Source organism: Amyelois transitella, chromosome 5 (assembly GCF_032362555.1).
Source record: "Amyelois transitella isolate CPQ chromosome 5, ilAmyTran1.1, whole genome shotgun sequence".
NCBI classification, from domain to species: domain Eukaryota; kingdom Metazoa; phylum Arthropoda; class Insecta; order Lepidoptera; family Pyralidae; genus Amyelois; species Amyelois transitella.
This window is the reverse complement of record NC_083508.1, coordinates 5,526,678-5,549,161: the sequence shown is the minus strand read 5'-3', so window position 1 is coordinate 5,549,161 and position 22,484 is coordinate 5,526,678. Positions and strand designations below refer to the sequence as shown.

At 33.2% G+C, this 22,484-nt stretch overlaps 1 protein-coding gene across 1 annotated transcript in view; it reads left to right on the top strand.

Moving 5' to 3' along the window:
* Positions 1–498: 498 nt before the first annotated feature.
* Positions 499–22,484, top strand: part of LOC106139058 (G-protein coupled receptor dmsr-1) — a 39,086-nt gene continuing 17,100 nt past the window's right edge. Inside the window, exons 1-3 of the mRNA XM_013340396.2 lie at positions 499–635; positions 14,680–15,546; positions 21,403–21,583. Coding sequence (XP_013195850.1) covers positions 14,785–15,546; positions 21,403–21,583 — 943 coding nt within the window. The 5' untranslated portion in view covers positions 499–635; positions 14,680–14,784. The remainder of the gene's footprint in view (positions 636–14,679; positions 15,547–21,402; positions 21,584–22,484) is intronic.

The following is a 22,484-nucleotide window of genomic DNA, read 5'->3' as shown; positions in this document are numbered from 1 at the left end:
AAACTAAATAAATATATTTATATCGACACAAAATATAAAATAATTATAATATACATACATAAAAATTCAATTTACTAAATAAAACTCAATTCTATATTAAAGCCAACTAGCTGAATGTGGCCTATCAGTTTTTACAAGACTGTTAGCTCTGTCTACCCCGCAAGAGATATAGACGTATGTATGTATGTATACATAAAAACTACAATAAAAAACAATCAATCAATAAATAAACAAACAAATCAAAATGGAAAAAAAAAATTGACTGACATTTACCAACGTACTTTCGAAGTTTTCGAATAGATTTGATCGTATTTTTCTAAAGTGGATTAGATCATGAGGTCTTCATGAAATCTTTTTTGACGAGTACGTCAAAAAAGATTTTTATGTAATTTTGACTCGGCCGTTCCGTGTTTAAACGCCAAATTCTGTTGATGTGGGGTAAGGTCTGTACACAAAGTGGACGACTACGATGCGACAGAGCAAACAGTTTGGCTGGAGTCGCCTCTCGGTAAAGACGTGTGTGCAAGCCGCCATTTTCCGGCGAACGTGGGTTTTCCGATCCGCAGCGGTTTTTGGCAGTCATTCAGATCCATGATAATGGACATTTCCACTATCGGTGTAATTTTTTTATGCAGGTATGTTGACAGGCTAAATACGTTTAAATCTTTTTTATTTTTTATTTGCATACAAATACGTTTAACGTTTTTACGTTTTTATTTTAATTTTTGGAAGTTTTTATTATAAGACTAATCCCCGTAGCATGGCACGCGCGACGCCATTTTTATCGCGCGAAGAACTAATATGTCGTGAAACAGGACAGCGATAGTAATTTCCTCGATAAAAAACAGCGTCACGCGTCAAACTACGGTGGCAGTTCTTAATATTTCGCTAGTTACTTAATTAATATTTTAATTTTAATCTATTTAATATCATGAGAGGAATATATATTCGAATTCTATTTTTGACGTGAAGATTGAATAAGGCTCTACAATATCATTAAAACCGACAGCGATGAAATGTGTAAACGTTTAGCTTTCTGAGTAGCACTATCCTGTGACTATGCATTCCCTTATCCAAACAAAGGCTGTTTCTACACAAACAACGTTTCCCGTGGGATTCCATCCAAGAGATTCGGGATGCCAATGCAAACACATGGACCACGTAATATTGAAATTTTGTTTGTGTAAGGCATTGCAAGGCAAAATCATTGGTATAACTGATGAAAGAGAAGATTTTCTGAATGAAAATGGAAAATTTGCGTAGCATTATAATATAAACTCCCACGGTCGATAGGAGTTGTAATTGTCAAAATTAAATTGAAAGCTTGAACTTATAAGCCGATCCGATTAGAAATTCTACATGAGATTTGCATATTGAGTTCAATCCAGTTCAAATTGACCCTGCACATTCTGGCCGCGAAGTTTTCAATCTATCTAAGCCGCCTTGTGGTCTCTGACCTGATTTACTGTGTCAGTTAGTGTTATACTGACCACTCGTGGACACACATGGGATGACATGATACTAATAGGCGCAGGATCAATAAAAATCGTACTTTGCTATCTTAAACCTGTAAAGAATATTATGAAAAATCGATGGAAATTTATCATGAATTTCTTTTGAAATTGGCACTAACGGATTAGGAGTTAGTATTATTTTACTTATCCCACTGTTGTTTAGCGTAATTATTAAGCAAATCGTTAGCAACCTGTCACTAGCTCAATCTCCATCATAAAACCATCCTGCAGAGTGTGGCTTTTTGGTCTTTTGGAAACTTTTGGCCCGCTCAATAAGGGATGACGGCGTCATTATATATTTAATATGTGTGTATGTACAAATTACGAATATAATACATGCTTATTGATTTAGTAAATATTTAGACACTATGCATGTTGCCAATGATAATAATTATGCAAATCACTTGGAAATTTAGATCAAGGAACTATGAAATTAAAATATAATACTTACGAGATACCCACGGCTCCGCCGGTGAACATAGAAAAATCTTGCTTATTTCCGTTCCCACGGGAATTTCCGGATATGCTCTCCTAGTGAACCAATACGCAATAGCAATATGTAACTTATTTTTTAACCAAATAGAATTATAATGGTCACTCCATGAGGTGCTAGATTCCCAATCATACCTACTGTAAAAAGCGTCATCCAAAATTATAGCTTCGAGAGGTTTTAATTTTAAAGTTATAATATTGACAATCTTTTAATAATATGTATAAAAGGAGAATCTGATTGACTGACATATATGTATGTATGTCTAAGCACGGACCAAACGCTATGTCTAGAAATTTTGCATGTCGATTTCTTGCTTTGTCGGGTGCACTAAGAGAAAATTCCCAAAATTTTAGAGTTATTTCGGTCTTATCGCCTTATGCCCTAGTGGATCCGTTTTATTTATGTTCTATTTTATTCAGATTTATTTCTTTTCTATTTATATTATGTGCTGTTCCCCAGTTCAGTGGGAATGGGGGAACAAAACAGAATAGAACACAAACATTCATAAAGGATCAGATCGGACAAAAGTAATAATAATAATGAAGTGTGGATCTGTTTGGAAAATCAAACCCGAATAACTCAAATTTCTCGATTACGGGAACGCGAACGGAGCCGTGTGCGTACTCAAAGTTTCAATATAAAGGAAGTGCCAGTTTTATGTCATTACAAAGTCATTACAACCTATTTGACAATAGCGTCTCATGTCGCCTTCCTTTAAACACTAAGTAAGATTGACTGATAAAATGTAAGTACTTACTTCGCCATACAACTGATCCATACATATATCACGGAAATCATAATTTGGTTATACATAAGCCTGAACGAACCAATTAACAAACATGAATGTCAACAAGTCTTAGAAGTCGGATTAACCTTATATCTGATTTCTGAGGAATGTACAATATGATTTAGCCCATTAATTAGATGATATTATACTAGTCACGCCCAGTGTAAAATAAAGTTATATAACATTGTAGGTATTTCTTGGATCATGGTCATAAGGCGCAATCTTGGCTCCTCTCTAGGGAGGTGAGAATGAAACCAGGACTTAAGCCAGATGGAAGAAGAATGTTGAAGTATTTCTTTTTTAGAAACCTGAATAGCAAGTAAGATAATCTCAAAAAAGCTATCTACACATTGGATTCAAATTTTGATTCCCTATTATTTCTAATTATGTTGAATGATTGATTATGTTGGTGCCGTGTCGTTCCCGGCACTATTAGAAAATAGAATAGGGCCACTCCGTCTCTTTCCTATGGATGTCGTAAAAGGCGACTAAGGGATAGGCTTATTAACTTGAAATTCTTCTTTTGGGCGATGGGCTTACAACCTGTCAGTATTTGAATCTCAATTCTATCATCAAGCAAAACAGCTGACCGTAGCTCAGTCTTTCAAGATTGTTGGCTCTGTATACCTCTCAAGGGATATAGACGTAATTATATGTATGTATGTTGAATGAGAATCAGACACTGAGTGCCCCCTATCGATGAAACGCGATTTATTCGACACCCTGTATACATACATCCAATGCTCTTAACTATGTAAATTTAACCTTATAAATGTATTTCGCATATTTTACTTAAATTCTGTATACATTTGCGATGAATAAAACAGAAGTTTCGTGTTTGTCACAATATTTACCGCGTAATGTTTAATCCATCAATCCATCAAATCATTTATTCATATAACAATTTAACAATCGTGTCTGAATACAAATAGAATACAAAATAAAATTTCAAAAAAGAACAATTAAACTTAAAATATCTAACAAAACTTTGATAAATGCAATAATTCATTATTAGTTGAAGAAATCCTCAATGTCATAAATGTTTTTGGCAATTAACATATTTTTCAGTTTAATTTTAAATAAATTTAAACTGATATCTCCTCTGAAATCAACTGGCAGTCTATTAAATAATTTCACCCCTTGATAGTATGGACTATGCTTGACAACATTCAGACTGGGTACTATATTGGAAATGAAGTGTTTTCGTCTAGATCCTTCACGTTCGATTTTCCCTTGTTTCAAGTTGCGGAAGCTGTTTTTTAAAAATCATGCATGAACTGCCGGATGGATTTTCTATGAGTTAGGTACGAGTATTACATCGGAATTCTAACTCGGAATTCTAGATTTTAGAAAAAATCTTATCACATAGTCGAGGCCTTGAGCAAACACTACTAAGGATTTATTTTTCTATGAAATTCTTCACTTAATCTTAGATAGAGGTCTTTATTTCAACATTTCATTTACAAAAGAAATTTTTACGAATAATCTTGAAATACAAACCTGAATACATTAACTGGCCTAACAATGGGGAGTCATTTTAACTGTAGATAAATCCATTTTCCACAGTTTGAATAGATTTGTATAGTTTAACCACAAGGACAAATTAGATGTGACTAATTGCCGACCACAGTAACGCTCGATTTAATTTTATCCTTGCAAAATGTAATTGTGATAGTATATTGTTCCTAATTAGGGCTTCATTAGGTTTCACATATTCCTTTAGGATGTTTTTTACTTATTTATAGGATATGGTTGAGAGTTTTGATTTTTTCCGATAAATGTTTTAACTATTAGTAAGTAGCTTAGTATTTTTAATAAGTGCTTCGAATATTCTTATTCTCTACTACTACTACTGTAATTCTTACTTACATATGTGACTTTGTGTCTTAGTGAGAATGTTGTTCATAAAACCTAAAGATGGATTTATCTAACAAAGTTGTTTTAATGTTTATAAAGTCCTTATTTCACAAGTGTTAATAATAACGTAACGAATATAACTTATTCCATGAAATGACATAATTATCTATTTAGGATACTGTGATGAACTTCAATTATCTTCAAACATTTTTGGTTGAGTGTGATTTTTTTAATTGCTTTAATTTCGTTAAATTTATTATAAGGAAAATATTTAATTATTTTAGTAATTTTGTCTTAAAAATAAATATTTTACAGAGTCTTCTTCTACCTTAGTCAAAATCAAATTCACGTAACTTCAGTCCAATACTGGCTGCCTGGCTAAGGTTACCAATGCAATTAGGTGCGTAGGATGATTGTAACATTATATTGTCACATATAATATTATAGGGAAATTTAAGCTTCTCGACTACTAAATTATTAAATAGATTTAATGTATTTCAGAGTAGGTACATTGTACATTGGATTTTGTGATATCCTTCATACATTCATTCATTCTGATTTATTATGACGCAAATTGATATTGAGATTTTTTACTAAGACTTTGCACCATTGCGATTTATTTGAAAATCTCGTCTGAAAAAGTATCTTTTTTCTATTTTCGACATTAATAATAAATTGATCATGCCATAAATAAATTCGACTAGCGTAACATAAATAATAATTATCTTTCCAGTATTCATAAGTATTGACTGTATGATTGACTTGATTTGAATATTAATTAGTAGATATTTTTATATGAAAAATATTATCAAAATATATTTATACAAAAAATATCCTTTAATATAATATCCACGAGAAGTCGCTAGTTAATTTAAACACACAAGATACACGAGTATAACTGTTTAATGTTACTCGGTTTTATACGAAAGTCGTAATCAGCTACTCAGAGCTTATTATAATTTACACAAATATAACATTGCGTCCGGGCCTTTAGCTACAGAGCTGACCTTTTCATAAGTAGTACATAAATTCCTTCTAAATAGCAACTATCTTGCACCATTAAGCTAAAGATCCTCAGGGAAATGGCCTGCTAAAAGCCTTCTAATTGTTCTGCAGATTATGGTCTTTTCAAGAATCTTGCAGTGATTATTGTGATTATGATTTTTTCGTACAAAACAAGAAAGGAAAAGGAATACTTCATTCAAGACAAAAGCATGAGATATAATTGTTGGAGCTCTCAGAAAAAATGTATGGAAAGGAAGGAATCAAAGTAGAAATGCTTACAACTCAGAGTCAAAAAAATTTCTTTTTAGGTACGCCAATCAATTACTTTTTCTATTCGTCCTCAGTCTTGTCGTGTCGTGTTTTAAAACAATTGCAAACGACTGTCTATGAAATGGAAGTGCTCAGAATCCAACTTTACTTTTACACACCATAGTTAATAAACCATCCGTTTATAACATGTTAACCACTTGTGAAAACATTACATCCGATATAAAAATGAAAATCTGAGGCGAGCTTAGTATGCATTCAGGGTGACTGGGTAAACATAGTGAAGCTTGTATGGTTGCGTCACAATGCAAAGCTCTGCGGCTTGCATTATATGCCACTTGCATGCTAACGTGATGTGGCTTACTCAACGAGCTCTGAGTGTGTGTCGTTATGCGTGTTTGAAATTATATCTAGTTTAAATAATGTACATGCCAGTTTTCAGACTAGACTGTGTGAGCAGACTTCTATTTGAATAAACTTTATTAGAATCCAAGATTTGTTAATGAATCGGTTAAATTAAAATATTTGCATAAAGACCGGTCGTATTGGCTTGAATATTGGCGGAAAATATTCTTACCTAGGTTAGTACCAAAACACTTTATTGTTTCATAGTAGAAGGCGATGCCGCGTTAAAAAAAGGCCTACTTATTCAGCCATTGGTCACACCATCTCGTGGCCATAAACCACGTCGAAAGCCGTGAGGCGATTTAGATAAGTATAAGTATGAAATTGGTTGATAAATGATTGATTTCAAGTCACCCAACAATGTTAAAGTAGAAAGTCTGAAACTTAGACATAGAAAATCTGTTTTCGTTTAAAAATGTAAAGCTTGTAGCAACGCAAATATAACCAATCTGTCTGCGGCATTATGCATAGAAATCTAAATAAGATACATAACTCGGTTTCTATGGTAACATCACATACCTACGGTTATGCCTTTATACTTAAGAGACAAACATAATATGGTATTCATTATGTTTACAATACACTAATCAAATGAAATTCAATCAAACATGTTATTGTACTCTATCAAATTTACTAAATTTTGACTAAAATTATTGTGATCTCAAACTAGCACCTGATTTAAAGAGTTAACTTTAAAATAATGCTTTTAATATTTAGTTCATATACCAACTTTAGTTTAAAAAATATTGCACTCTATTTGTATCTACCTAGATAAACTTATTTTGAAAAATAAACTATTATAAGAAGCGTAAAAATAAGTATTCATTAGAAAAAGTCACTTAATAATCTTAAGATCACTTCTCTTTACCGATTAATATTATATATAGTAATTACTACCTGCATGGTTTACGATATTAATCGATAAAGGAACTAATCTATATAAGGTAATCTACTTTCCGTAAAAGAATAATAGGCCACGTTCAGCTGATGAGCTTAATGATAGAAATGAGATTCAAATAGTGACAGGTTGCTAGTCCACCATACATAAGAAAAATCCCAATAAGCCTATCCCTTAGTCGCCTTTTACGACATCAATAAGAAAGAGATGAAGTGTTCCTATTCTTTTTTGTATTAGTGTCAAAAACCACACGGCATTAAGTTGTTACTCTTAAAAAATGCTTTCAAATAGGTAAGCATTTTTAGATACCGCAGTAGCCATAGCAACCTGCTAATTATAGAGAAGTAAAATAGTATTTCATTATCTTGCATGACTTTTCTGCTACTGTTAAAAATAAGGAGCAATTAGTGAAAACAATGATCAAACAATTTGAAAACATCACGACACGCCACGGTGGCAACAAGGTAGCAACGCCCCCTTCGGTATTGAACGTAGGTGTCAGTGTGAGCCATATTGGGCTAGATGTCAATTTCGCGAATATGAATTTAATGACGGGATTGTTTGTAAGTATGGGTAAACATAGCTGTGTGTGTTGAAGCGAACGACCGGTAGCACTCCCCTCGATGGTAATGCAAACATCTGTAATCTTCGTTAGCAATCTTGAATGAACATCGATTGTTATCAAAAAGTGATGAACCGATGGAAAAATACCACCCCTATTGTAAAAAATTTTGATTGAAAATATAAATAAAATAAAATATAAGCAGGTGAACAAAATCAACATAGAAATCAGAATAATATAAACATTCAGCTGAACTTGGACTTTCAGTTTTCAAGACTCTTAGCTCTGTCTGCCCTGTTAGCGATAAAGACGTGATTGAATTACCTGGCAGTTTCCACTAGACCCAACATAGCGCATTCTGTTAGTGTCTTATTGCAATTTAACTCGTGCTATACTGTTCAGCACTATAATAGCGCGAAGCGCGTATTGCGTTATCTAAAACATACATTGGATTTGACATTATGTTTTAGGAAATCAAAAAAGAAATCTCTTTGCGGGTATGTAGACGCAGATTGGGGAGGTTCGCATGACAGAAAATTATATATATGAATGTTAGGTCAGGTACCCGAAACCGACGACTTTGAATAAAGAAAGTTATAATTATGGATGAAGCGAAAGAAGAATGCAAGGATCGTGGCAAGTGGAAAGATTTAGTCTCTATTTTCCCTTGCATCGCACTCAGTTTTATAAAACTGTTAAATAAAACTCAGAATTGAGATGCAATATGAAAACATCATTGTGATTGATGATGGTGATTACCATCACTTGCAATTACACATTTATCAGTATTTACTACCTTGCCTTACGTCTTATATTATTCAAAATTGTTTGGTGAGCACAAATGTCCTCATCTATAAGAAGAAACTCAATTTTAATACTTAAATTTATTTTTTTATTATATATATTAAATGTGATCTTTGTTGAAACGCTATATACCATCAAATATTTAAAAAAACCTACTGATCAATACAGAGCCGATGAAAAAAAATTAGGCCTAATAAAAAATACGAACATGATTTTTAATTGAAATGGAGTTAAAATTGTATATGAATGAATAAATAAAATCCCTTTAACTTCACGTAAAAATATAAAATCATATTAATTTATGACTTTTTCAGGCAAAAAGTACGGCCTTATCTATATAGTTATACATGACCGATTTTCTTTTCGCCCTTGAAATGAACAAACCTAGGTAGGCTTCCAACATTTTCTGAAGTTAATTATCCATATATAGAAAAGTTAATCCAAGGCTTCTATAAGCTCTCTTACAATCTAAAAGGCTGTTAAAATATAGAGAAATTGATTTTATGTCAATTCGTACGTATCAGTCCACCAAATATGAGTAAACGGTATTTTACATAGATAACACTACGTTACAATTATTATAGATATTTATTTTATTAAAAGGTGTGGCTGAAAGATATGACATAAATAAATACTGCTTAACAAGATGTGGGGGAAGTAACACCTGACTTTATTTGCTTGACTGACTCATCGCCATCAGAACAGATTATGTAAATAAAGACCAACAGATACCGCCATACCTACCTAATATTATTTGTAATTTCTATTAAAAAGTAACGTCACTTACAATTTCTATTAAAAAGTAACGTCAATCCGTTACGCGCATGAGCCAGATTAATAGGAATAATATTAAGTTTGTTTATTTTGTTACCTTTTAACCGCTTATTAAACCAGTGAACCGATCTTTATGAAATTTTGCATACATATAGTATGGAAAAGTACGTAAGGAATTTTTAACACGGGAGGAGCCGTGGCCGAAAGAAAGTAGGTTATAACTACAAACAAACATGAATGACCCGATTAATTTTTTTTAGTAATGACAGGATAGGGTTTTACTTTGAGCCGCATTTTTATTGCGCACTCAGGAAAATATTTGATGTGACGGCAATGCCATTGGACAATTTTATAGCTGCTATCAAACTTGTTACGAAAAGTGTACCCAGAGGCGCCAACATAAATCGCATGTAGTCAACATTAAACGATTTGATCAACTTGATTCTTCAGACAATGATCACACACATCATCGTACAATATTGAACTTTACTGCACTTTGTAACTTGACTCAGCTTAGTGGGTTTCGTTATCGTCTCATCCTATATATATAATATTAATATAAATATTTTACTATTTACATATATTTTACTTTTCGCTCAACATACTGCATAATACAAACACACAACTCAAAGCATAATGTTGGAAGGTGCAACTGGAAAATATTTTGCTTTAGTTCTTTAACATACATAGCACCAGTTATTATTCAAATTAACAATGGCTTTCACCTTCTTAAACTTAACAATTGAGAGAAAATTAATAACAATTTTTTGTGTCATTTTTGTGATCCTCACTTTATTTCTTACTTTACTTTTAATTTTGAACAAAAATATTCTATATAATTAAGTGATAAGGTTTTGGTGCAGTTACAAGGTACCATTTACTATACAAAGTACGTATTTTATGAAATGATAGTACAGTTAATTATCAAAATTAAGTATCCCCTATAGCTAAAGACAAGTACAGGACCTTTAAATATATTTCTTGTCATTGGACAATTAATTATACGGTCATAAATAGATCTGTAATGAAATTTCAGTCGTAATGAGAAACGTTTCTGAGGAATTTGTCCCCAAGATTTTTCCCAGTTCCAATCAATTTGGTAAATTCTCAAGGAAAGAGAAAGTAAAATACCTACTAAGTGAAAATGTGCGCATTAAATCATTTCTAATAAGGTTCCTTTCTTTTGTTCAATCAACTTAAGAATGAAAAAAGATTATCTTCATTTTACTAAATATTTGTTTAACAAAGAATAAAAATGTTTGAAAAATGCATAAAAGCGAGTTTATTATGAATGTTCGTAACTCAAATATGTTAGTTAGTCACTAACACTCAATTCAGCTCAGGAAATGATAAATTTAAAGGGCAAATAATAAATAAAATAACCGTTATAATATCTGCTTTCGTGAAATTCCCACGAGATTGGATTCTCGATCTAAAGGATTAGTGTCAAACTATTAACTTCTTTGAGTTAGGACATTTTCATCTCGCGTTTTACAGGTGTAATCAACCATTGGGTGGACTGGGAATCCTTCTGTAGCGACCGAATATACAAAAAGAGCTATTCACCCACTTAGATAAGGCATCTTTCATTTTCTCTCTCCCTATCTCTATTTTGGTGAGCTGCGTTAAGGCATTACCTACCACAATTCAAGCATTTTTCCCAAAGGGGTAGGCACAGACAACCTCTTTCCACTTGCCAAGACCTTTGCATAAGATTTCACACACTTGATGTCGTAACATAGTTCGTGAAAAGTCTCTAGTTTTTAAAAGACAACCAAAATTAAGAAATTGAGACTACTATCAACTTTGACCACCAGGTCGAAGTTGATAGTAGTCTCAATTTCAAACAAGGATATAGTTTTATGGTTTCTAATGAGACTAATCAAACGAGCCGTCGTCGGCCATTATTGCAAGACAATTGTGGGAAAACTAAAAAACAATAACCAATATCTTATCACAAGTGACGTTACACGTAGTCCTTCGAGTTGTTTGATACAATGTACACACAGACTAGAAGTTGGGTAATGGTTAATTATGGTGTGTGAGCATCTTAAAAAGTCAAGTTATTTTTACTCATTTTTATTTTACTCATATAGGATAGATAAAGCCAGTAGACGCAAGACTCGTTTAGCTGGATGGCCTATGATGGAACTGATTCAGATCAAATGATAATGACATGTTACTGCATAGCCGAAAAGTTTTTGGCCAAGAGTCAAAAAGTCTATTGCACATTCGTAGATCTGGAAAAGGCCTATGACAGAGTTGAGAGGAATGAATTGTGGTCAGCACTTTCTATGCATGGGGTGAGCAGTCTCTTAATACGAGCACTGAAATCCTTATATGAGGATTCGAGTGCTTGTGTCAGGATAAACGGAGCGCACACTGAGTGGTTTAAGATTGAGAAAGGCGTTAGGCAAGGATGTGTTGCGTCACCGTGGCTGTTCAACCTATTTATGGATAGCTGTTTGACAGATTTGAAAGAGTCTAAAAGTGGATTAAGGATGAATGAGTTACTCGTCAAATGTCTGCTCTATGCCGACGATCAGGTTATACTGGCGTCATCAGCGGAGGAGTTACAGGAGATGGTAAACTGTATGCATGAAGCTTTAAAAGAGAAAGGAATGAAAGTGAACGTAAGTAAAACTAAAACACTGGTTTTTGAAATGGAGAAAGAAATGACAGCATGTAATATTTTGATTGGAGGAGAAAAAGTGGAGCAAGTGAAAGAGTTTGTATATCTAGGATCAAAGTTTACATCAGATGGCAAGTATGATAGTGATATTGAAAGGAGAGTGAATGCGGGGAACATGGTGAATGGAGCTTTGCATGCCTTTATGAGCAGTCAGAAACTATCCAAAAAGGCTCGACTGGCTGTGCACAGGGGCGTGTTGGTCCCGACATTAATGTATGGGAGTGAAAGTTGGGTATGGCAAAAGAAGCATGAAAGCAGAATAAATGCAGTGGAAATGAGAGCGTTAAGGAGTATGATGGGTGTGAAATTGAGTGACAGGATAAGGAACAGCGTGATAAGGGAATGTTGTGATGTGAAAGAAGATGTAGTTACAGGAATAGAAAAGGGTATGTTAAGATGGTTCGGTCATGTGGAGAGGATGAATGAAAGCAGGTTGACTAAGCAGATATACAAGGAGAGTGTGGAGGGAAAGGTCGGAGTGGGAAGACCTAGACGAACGTATCTTGATCAAATTAAGGACGTCCTGGTAAAGGGTCAGGTCAAAAGTACCCGAAACCGCCGAGCTTGTATGAAGAGAGTTATGAATGTGGACGAAGCGAAAGAAGTATGCAGAGATCGTGGCAAGTGGAAAGAGGTAGTCTCTGCCTACCCCTCCGGGAAAGAGGCGTGATTTTATGTATGTATGTATGTATGTACTGCGGGGTACCAAAGAGAGTGTTATCACTTGCGGAGTACATTAAAATGCCTCATTAAAATATAAATAAATATATACGGGACAAATTACACTGATTGAGTCCTCGAAGTAAGTTCGAAACTTGTGTTACGAGATACTAACCCAACGATACTATATTTTATAATAAATACTTATATAGATAAACATCCAAGAAAATATATATTGCCTTAGCTTGAATTCTGCTGAACTTTCAATTTCTTCGGATAACTAGTTCACGACATATATTTGAACCGTGTTTTTCTATAATAATACAATTTTCATATTCAAGGAGAACATACTGGTGACAACACAGTTGTTATTACATCACCTTTGTCAATACGAAAGAAATGGATACTGCACACTTTCGATATTGAATGTTGGGGATCAAATATTTGGATACTTATTTCAGAATGTTTATTAAAATATTCTTAATATACATTTATGTAGTAATATTATAATAAAACTATACATATAATAGTAAAGTATATTACAAAATGTTCTTACATTACGAGATGGATGAGTTTATTTGAAGCGGAAATTTGCTTTATAATTTATCGTATTAAATAAATGGTATCTTTTTGTAATGTCAATATTTTTTATAGGTATTAAATCAACAAAGCCGATATTTACTTAAGTGAATTGAGTAAACAAATATTCCTAATGTGATTAATAAAAAAAAATTATAATTGTGATATTAATATATCTTCTGTATATTGAATGTATAATGTGTCTATTTTGAACTACAACTTATATTTTGAATTTGAAAGCTAAAACATGGCCCTTGAGTCTTTGACTACCGCGCTGTCTACTGTTATTTCCGTAAAGGATAAAATGTTGATATATGTATGTTTATTATAATGTATGATCTATGTTCAACAAATGCGCCACAGTTTAATCTGAATATAATTTAGTAGCAGTGTAATTTAAATATTTTAGTTTTCTGTTCGAAGTATCCTCATATTAACTTAGGTCACTGAATTTAAAGTAAATATTATGAAGTGAAATAAAGTTCCAAAACTCATCTTTATTTCATAATATTAAGACATTCAATGTTTTTAAATCTATAGACTGGAGAATTGTATATACTTTCGCTATCGACTTACCTAATTATATCTACCAAAATCTCATATATGACTTTAACTTAGAAGAGCGTTTAGTTTCTTTTTTCTTTTTTCGCCACAACAGTTGTAAGAAAAATATTTTTCTTTTGCCATAAAAGGTTTCAAGATTTCTGTACCAACTTTGAATCAACCCTTCTCAGTGAATTGTAAACGCATAAAAGATTCAACATCCTTTTACCAACAGGGATTTTGATATTTTTACTATGAGGATTATCAATGAGAAGTATCCAACTATTTTTATACAATATATTACACTCAAATATACTTCTTATAAAACTATAAAGCAGTACAAAATAGGTATAAATGTCTTTAATTTTTGTTTAACTTTAACATGTGTTTGAATATATTTTATCAAAGCTACACAAGAAAAAAAAGCCACTTAGCTTCATCAGTTTAAATCAAGGGCATTTAACCAGTCGGGCGTGGATTATTTTTATTTATACAATAATTGCGTGTGACGCAAAAGAACGGCTGTCTCACGACGACACACGACTATATCAAAATCAACGCACAATAGTCGAGCTGGATAACCTTGAAGTTATTATGAGATGTTTACTTCTTTGTAAACGTACACAAAAACCATACATCAGGATTGTTAAAATGTTTATGTTTATGAATTACATATTGGTCTTCTTAACAAGTAATAGACTACGAATCTACAAACAATTTATCGCTTAATAAGATTGTTCCAAATTAAGTATTTACATTTTGAACAGAGTTTTCGATTTATGAGATTTCTAGTATGCTTATGGATTTGTTACTTAAATTTACATTGTTTCTTGTTCTAGATTTTAGTGATGCAGTCCGAAATTCGGTGGGTCAAATTGAGCAAAGCGTTAGCAGTGCCACAGCGCCGATGACTAGCCTAGCTTCGAGAGGAGTGGACGACGAGCATGGCGAACGCTACCGACGCGTACTGCGTGCCCGGCGCCACCAACTTCAACAAGGCTTACAGTCGGCTGCACGGCTACATCGCCCTGGTCATCTGCATCGTCGGATCTGCCACCAACTCCATCAACATCGCCGTTCTCAGTCGAAGAGAAATGACCAGCTCCACCAACTCCATCCTCACTGGACTGGCCGTAGCAGATCTTCTAGTCATGTTAGAATACATACCCTACGCCCTGCACATGAACATCAAAATTGGACCTCAAGTTAACAAGAACACGTACGCGTGGGCTGTTTTCGTTTATTTCCATTCCATATTCAGCCAAACATTTCATACGATCTCAATATGGTTAGCTGTGACGTTAGCGGTGTGGCGGTACGTCGCGATCGCCTTTCCACAGAAAAACAGGACTTGGTGTAGCAAGAAAAACACTACATTAGCAATAGTAAGCGCATATATTATGTGCCCTTTTCTGTGTCTTCCTATTTATTTTGCAATGAATATAGTGCCCAGTGAAGTGACTCCACAGAACAATTCACAATTTGCTGAAGACCTTTCCTTGCCACAAAATCGGACCGTGTACGTGCTAGAAATGTCTAAAAATGTAGAATTAGTTACGGCAATAATGTGGATCTACAGTGTGATTCTCAAACTCGTTCCAAGTATTGCGCTTTCGATACTTAGTACGTGTCTAATATCAAAGTTGACGACGACGGAGAGAAAACGGCAGAAGCTACTCAAACGATCAACAGTTGGTCCCAATGAGGTAAGAATTTACAATACTTTTTGTGTAATACGTTAGTTATCGCCATCGCAGTAATAAGTATTAAATGTTACCTACCCAAATTATCTCATAAACTTTAAATTATAATAAACCGCCCTGGAAGATACTCTCTTTATTGTCATAACACTAATATAAAATATAAATAATCCTTTTTAATGTATAAAATTTAAAGCATTTTGATAAAATCTTGCACTGAAATAGATCTTTAAAGCTAACAAATACCACTTTTGTTCCTGCAAATTCCAACAAGAGCGAAGCTAAACGCAAAGGCCACTCCTCAATTTGTCTTAGGAATTTCTTCGTAAAATAATAAATATACTACAGCTTTCCGTGAAATGAGGAAAAGAGATTGTTTGTATAAGGAACGTGTTACAATTATGTATTTGCTTTTAATGTTTCTACTTAAAAATTCAAAACACACAAAACTGTAATTTAGACTTGTAGGTATGTTGTTAATGAGTTTTTAAAGATCGCAGACACATTGTGGCTAATTAAGGCACACGAATAAACTATTCTCAAACTAAAACTTTCATTTGTAAACAGACACATACATAAATCACGCCCCTTTCCCGATGACTACTTCATTTCACTTGGATTTCCTAAACACCCGTAAACAGATAAAGATGATTAAGAAGAATAACACTTCTTATCCTGGATACTTGAATAACTAACGATATCATTTAAGAAGCATAATTACAAAATAATCTAAGCCATGGGCCCTGGTATAATTGGCAAGGATACTCGACGCCGCCCGAGGGGTATTATTCTTAAAGAAATTCGGTTCTATTTGTTTCACTCGCTTGTAGGTACCTTGTTTCCAGAAACTTCAGCTAAATACATTAACGTTATTCAGCAGTCTTTTATGAATATTATATTTTCTTTCATGCAGGATTGTGAAGCGAGAATAGAAAAATACAAGCGTATCAGTTACAAAAACGTTCGGCTAGACGGGTTCTTTGTAAAAATATCGCTATTTATTTGAACAGAAAAGTTTATCTTTGTCCATTTGAAAATAAAATCAATATCAATACAAATAATAAAACACTTAAAATAGTTTGTGTCTGTAAATTGGGTATATTTAAAAAAATATATATTTATAACGATATAAAAATAGTAACCGAGCATGAATTTGAAAAAGAAGTCTGTCTATTTGTATGTTTGTTTGTACACGCTAATCTCCGGAACTACTGAACGGATTTGAATGAAACTTTTTTTTGTATAGCTCTTATGCCTGGCCAACATATAGGGTATTATATATTTTGGAATCTGGTATAGCTGATATCGAACCATAACAACTCAGCTATACTACCTAAGGAAATATCGAAATGACGTCTCAACAAAAGTTGTTCAACCTGATGAGCATTTTTTGTTGGCGTATAAAAATCGAAGATCTGGAAAACCTGATGCCAGAATAATAATAATACACCAGCTAAATCAACCGAATTATGGAAAAGAGGTCTTAACAAAAGTTTTTCAACCTGATAAGCATTTTCTGTTAGCGTATATAAATCGAAGATCTGGAACACCTGGTGCAGAACCATTATAGACCAGCTAAGTCATCTGAATTATGGAAAAGACGTATTGGCAAAAGTTTGTCAACGTAATGAGCCTTTTCTTTTGGCGAAAAAAAAGATGGAAGATCTGAATCATCTGATGTAGAAGCCAAAGGGACCAGCTACTCTGTAATATGTACCGAAATTTGAGTAAATTTAATAACCTTAAACTTCGTGTTTCCAATAACACGCAAACGGAGTTGCGGGCGTCAACTAGTCTTTACTAAAAATCTGTCAATAAATCATAGGACATGAAAGAACTTTTTGTTTGTAGTGGCATAAAGGTTCTTGTGTTATAAATACATTATTAGTATTTATTATAATTTAAGGTCTCTACATTACATTGCTATACTTTTATTATTTTACCAGTGCAATTTAATAAATAACTTCGTGTATCTATTCATCCATTCAAGAATTCATTAATTTTTAAAAAGATAAGAGACTATATAAAGTGTATCTCAAAAATACAATAAGTAAGATTTACTAAATAAGTATTACAAGTTTTGTGGCACTACAGAACTACGTATCCTTAGTGTGCGTACATGTATTCTGTTCCTGATAGCTATAAAGTCAATTTACGTTTCTGTTTGTTTATGTATTCTATAGTACAGTATCAATAGGGAAGTTATTTGCATCTTGAATTAATGAGACTAAAATACGTAGGTGTTTATTTTGGCCGGAAGACTTTCCGTTTCAAATGTTACGTAGTGTACTATAATAATAGACCATGTTTTTTACACCAAGATATAATTAACTTACAATTTTCTGTTTATTTTTATCTAATTATCTAACACATATCACTGATTAGCGCGTCTGTCGCGCTGTTAAACCACTAGCCCAACTTTTATTAAATTTGCTATGAAAGCCATTACTTCAAAGTCATTGACTTCATGTAACGCATGGAAAGTTGCGGTTTACATACATACATACATACATACATATGGTCACGTCTATATCCCTTGTGGGCTAGACAGAGCCAACAGTCTTGAAAAGACTGAATGGCCACGTTCAGCTATTTGGCTTAATGATAGAATTGAGATTCAAATAGTGACAGGTTGCTAGCCCATCGCCTAAAAAAGAATCCCAAGTTTGTAAGCCTATCCCTTAGTCGCCTTTTACGACATCCATGGGAAAGAGATGGAGTGGTCTTATTCTTTTTTGTATTGGTGCCGGGAACCACACGGCACAACTAGTACTTATATCGCATTTCACTTTGATCAGAAAAATTGTATAATTCGATTATTTTAAAAGTACCTAAAAAGGAATTCGAAACGGTTAATTTTGCGAGAAGCCAGTACAGAATAAGTATGAATTTTTCGTTTGCCAGACCCGTGTCATGAATTATAATTGAATATTTTTTCTGGTTTGAGACAGAAATTTTAAGAATAATTTTTTTTGTACTTAACACAGTGCGCCCACTCTATTAAATTGAAACGTATTCACGGAGAAGATTATCGTGATCCCTTTATTACACGCATAATCATAACAGGTTTCATATTTTTAAGCCGTGTTGTTTATGTGTGGTGTACATGCCCGAGTGAAATGGGCCTACTTTATTTGTTCCTGGGAATGTGGTTAAAGGTCATTTACATAGAAAACCTAGTACAACATGAATACCGAAGGAGGAAGGTTAAGGTTAATAGCGAATCTTGAAATTATATAAAATCTTGTCATGTTAATCATTGCTTGTGTACATTGTACGTGTCTTCAGTAAATATGATTAAAAGGACAAGTTACTCGTACTCAGCATATCAACAATGTAGTATCTGCCTACCCCTTTGGGAAAGATGCTTGATTGGAACAATTAACAATTTTAGATAATTACTAAAGATCTATCTTTACAATAAAAAGGCCTGAACATACATATGTACGTATGTGTGTAATAATCACGTTTATGTTCCTTGCGGGGAAGACTGAGCCAGCAATCTTGCAAGACCAAATTCAGCTGTATGGCTTAAAGATGGAATTGAGTCAAATAGTGACAGGTTGCATCCCAGCTTAAAAAAAATTTGTCCAATCGTATGATTCAATCTAAAGTATATAAAAACTAAAGATTATAAAATATTGTAATTCGTTTTTATCATACTTCGTCTGGACATATAATAACACTTGCTGAAACCTAAAAAACAAACAAATATTGTTAAATTGTTATACAGTTAATAAATTTGAAAAACGTTCCCACTCAAACGCTGAAACAAACAATGTCATGTAATGTCATTACCGTGACTGACACAAATTAAAACACATACACCAACTATGTATATCCAATCAAAAGCGTTACCCTTGTTTGGACAAATTTCTGATCCATACCCAAATTCCGGTAATTATCACGTCCTTATTAAATTATCATGCCTATTAATAAAGGTAGATACGATATAGTTCCTTCTGAGATACCTCCCTGTTGGAACCCATAAATTATTCACAAAACGGGATCTAGTATTTAATCAAATTTAAAACCGTGACGGAAAAGTTGGTAGATCGTTACATGAAAAGGGACAAGGCAAAAACATTAATAGCATCTGAGAAGATCCTTTAATCTTTCTTGTAATTATCAATCGACGACAGTACTTTCTAAATTGCAGTTGTAGGTTGTAAAAGGACCATTTATCTTGAAAGAATTGATTGCTAGGTAAACTGACTTAACATAAAATCTTGGTTCCATTAAAACGACGAGGTATTATTAATCAAGGTTTCAATTAAGATTTGAGATATTAGAATACCAGAGTTACGTACTTTGTATATTTAATTTAATGTCTGATTATAATAATTAAAATTATGATTTTTACTTATTTAATTTAAAAAATACAAGATTTGTAAGGTACAATAAAGGTAGTACACCTTTTAATAATACATACACTCTGCTCTGTGTCTTTGTTATCGTTGGAAGGTAATATTCGTTCTGGTGCACATTAACTTGGTTATTTGCAAATTTTCTGATGCAATTTCCTAAAGTGTGCAAATTAAATTAAAAAGCTCATATTTCATTTCACTTAGTCACGTACACCTAGTTAGCCTACACAGTATAAAATGCAATAAATGAATCTAACATACCCTAAACTAAACTCGAATAGCTAATAGTTGGTCACCTACTACTTAAATCAATCAGATCAATAAATTATTACCTTGGTCATCTACTACTTAAATCAATCAATGGCGATAAAATAGACGTCATAAAAATAAATTAAATCTTCATTATAACTTAACTTTTCTATTTTTTGGTAAATAGTCATAAAAGTGCACGTCTCGGTTCTTGTATTATATATTTTACTAGCTGACCCGGCAAACGTTGTTTTGCCATATAAATAATTTTTAAGTAATTTCTAGTGTAAACAAAAAATAGCTTATTTATTGTAAGTGTGTAAGAATGGGGTAGGTACATGCGTGAAATAGGCATGGAGCGCTGTGAACGGTGAGGGAATATAAAAATAACAAAAGGCAAACATTGGGCTATGAAAAATAGATATTTGCTGATTCTCAGACCTACTCAATATGCTCACAAAATTTCATAAGAATCAGTCAAGCCGTTTAGGAGGAGTACGGGAACGAACATTATGACACGAGAATTATATATTATAGATAATAATCGACATAGGCCTTTTAAGGGAACCATAAAAACGTTAAAAAATAATGTAATTTATCTGCTTGATGTGTTAGGTTCTACGCAAAGTGAAAATTGAAAAGAAAATATATCGACGGTACGTTGCTATAATTAATTTTGGTTAAGTTCCAATAGAAGCTAAATGTTTACACATCAATCTTTGAGTTGGACTTGTTTTCACTTCCCAGATCGAACAATCGTGTTCAATTTAAATATTCCGCATATCTCAGCGGAGTTTTGTCTCTTATAGTGTGTTTTGGCAAAAAGCCTTTCACAGTTACTTATAAACAAATGCAGTGAGCGTACAAACCGATCCTTCCATGGTACATAAATTATGTATCGCATTTTAGGGACCGGCCGTGTTTAAATCTGTGTTTTAAATTCGGGCCTTTGGAAGGTACTTAAAATATTTGTAACTTTATTCATATTTAATTTCCTTTTTGGCAATTTCTACTAATATGAAAAAACCCACACTAATTTTGATGATTTTTCGCACAGATATAGAAAATACCTTCATGAGTGAAGTGAACTAACTACTTTATTACTGGTTATTATTACAGGAGCAAAGCTTCGCGCAGTAGCTAGTTTATAATAATTCTATATCATAACAGAGGTTCATATTTTTAAGATTTGTCCAGATCAGTGTTTCTTCTTATATCAAGTCTTAATTCTGTGTTTATTCTGCAGCCAGAGAAACAATGCCTAGCGGAGGAGGCGTGTGCGCGACGTGCGAGTAGAACTGACCGCACCACTCGCATGCTTCTCGCCGTACTTGGACTCTTCTTGTCCACGGAGGTGCCTCAGGGGCTACTGGGTCTAGCCAGTGCCCTCGCTCCGGACTTCTTCAAGAGCTGTTACAACATGTTTGGTAAGAATCGTTATTTTTCACCATAGAGCACTATGTACCTATTTCTCTGCTTAGTTAGCAAGACGTTTCAGCAGCTGTATGAGAATATATAGTATTTAAAAATAATTGTCATTTTTTGAATCTAGAAGTAGATGTCTCGATTGATTCATATATGCGTGGTTTCTGTTTTTAACTATACTTAATTATTTTGAGGTAGATTAACCTCCAGAAAAAAAAACGTGATTTTCATATGTATAGAAATTTGAGAATTACGAGTATATTATTATGTACAATTATGTACAAGGCATTATATAATTGTAGTACAAACAACATTGACACCCCTGGTTTTTAGAAAACTATTGTCTAAATTTCATGCCAACCCGTTCAGTGTAATCGCATTAAATGGAAAAAAAATAGTACCTGTATTTACCTCTCAGTTTTTCAAGACTGTTGGCTCTGTCTACCCCGAAAGGGATACAGACGTGGCTATATGGATTTACCTATATTTATAACTTCTTATAAACTCAAAAATTTCGTATAATTATAAGAGTATAATGTTTAATTATATATACCTAGTATAGTTATATACGCTTAATATTTAATAAACCTCTGAATGAATATTTATTTTGTGCGCCCTAAGACTTAAAATTAAATATTCAATTAAGACCTTCTTTAAGTCTTTCAGTCAATTACTATTTCATCTTCTACCATAATATTGACCGAAACGTTCTTTTAGCTTATTGGAATTCGAAAAGGAATAAAAATACCTACATATAAATGTTAATTTACATTACAGCTAGGCTTGTAATCTATCTACCAATCACATGTCCTGCATAAGTAGGTATGTTTACGTATGTGACCATGATTGTAAATGCCAATCATCCTAACTTAAATTATAAATTCGGAGGTAAGTTTGGTTGTT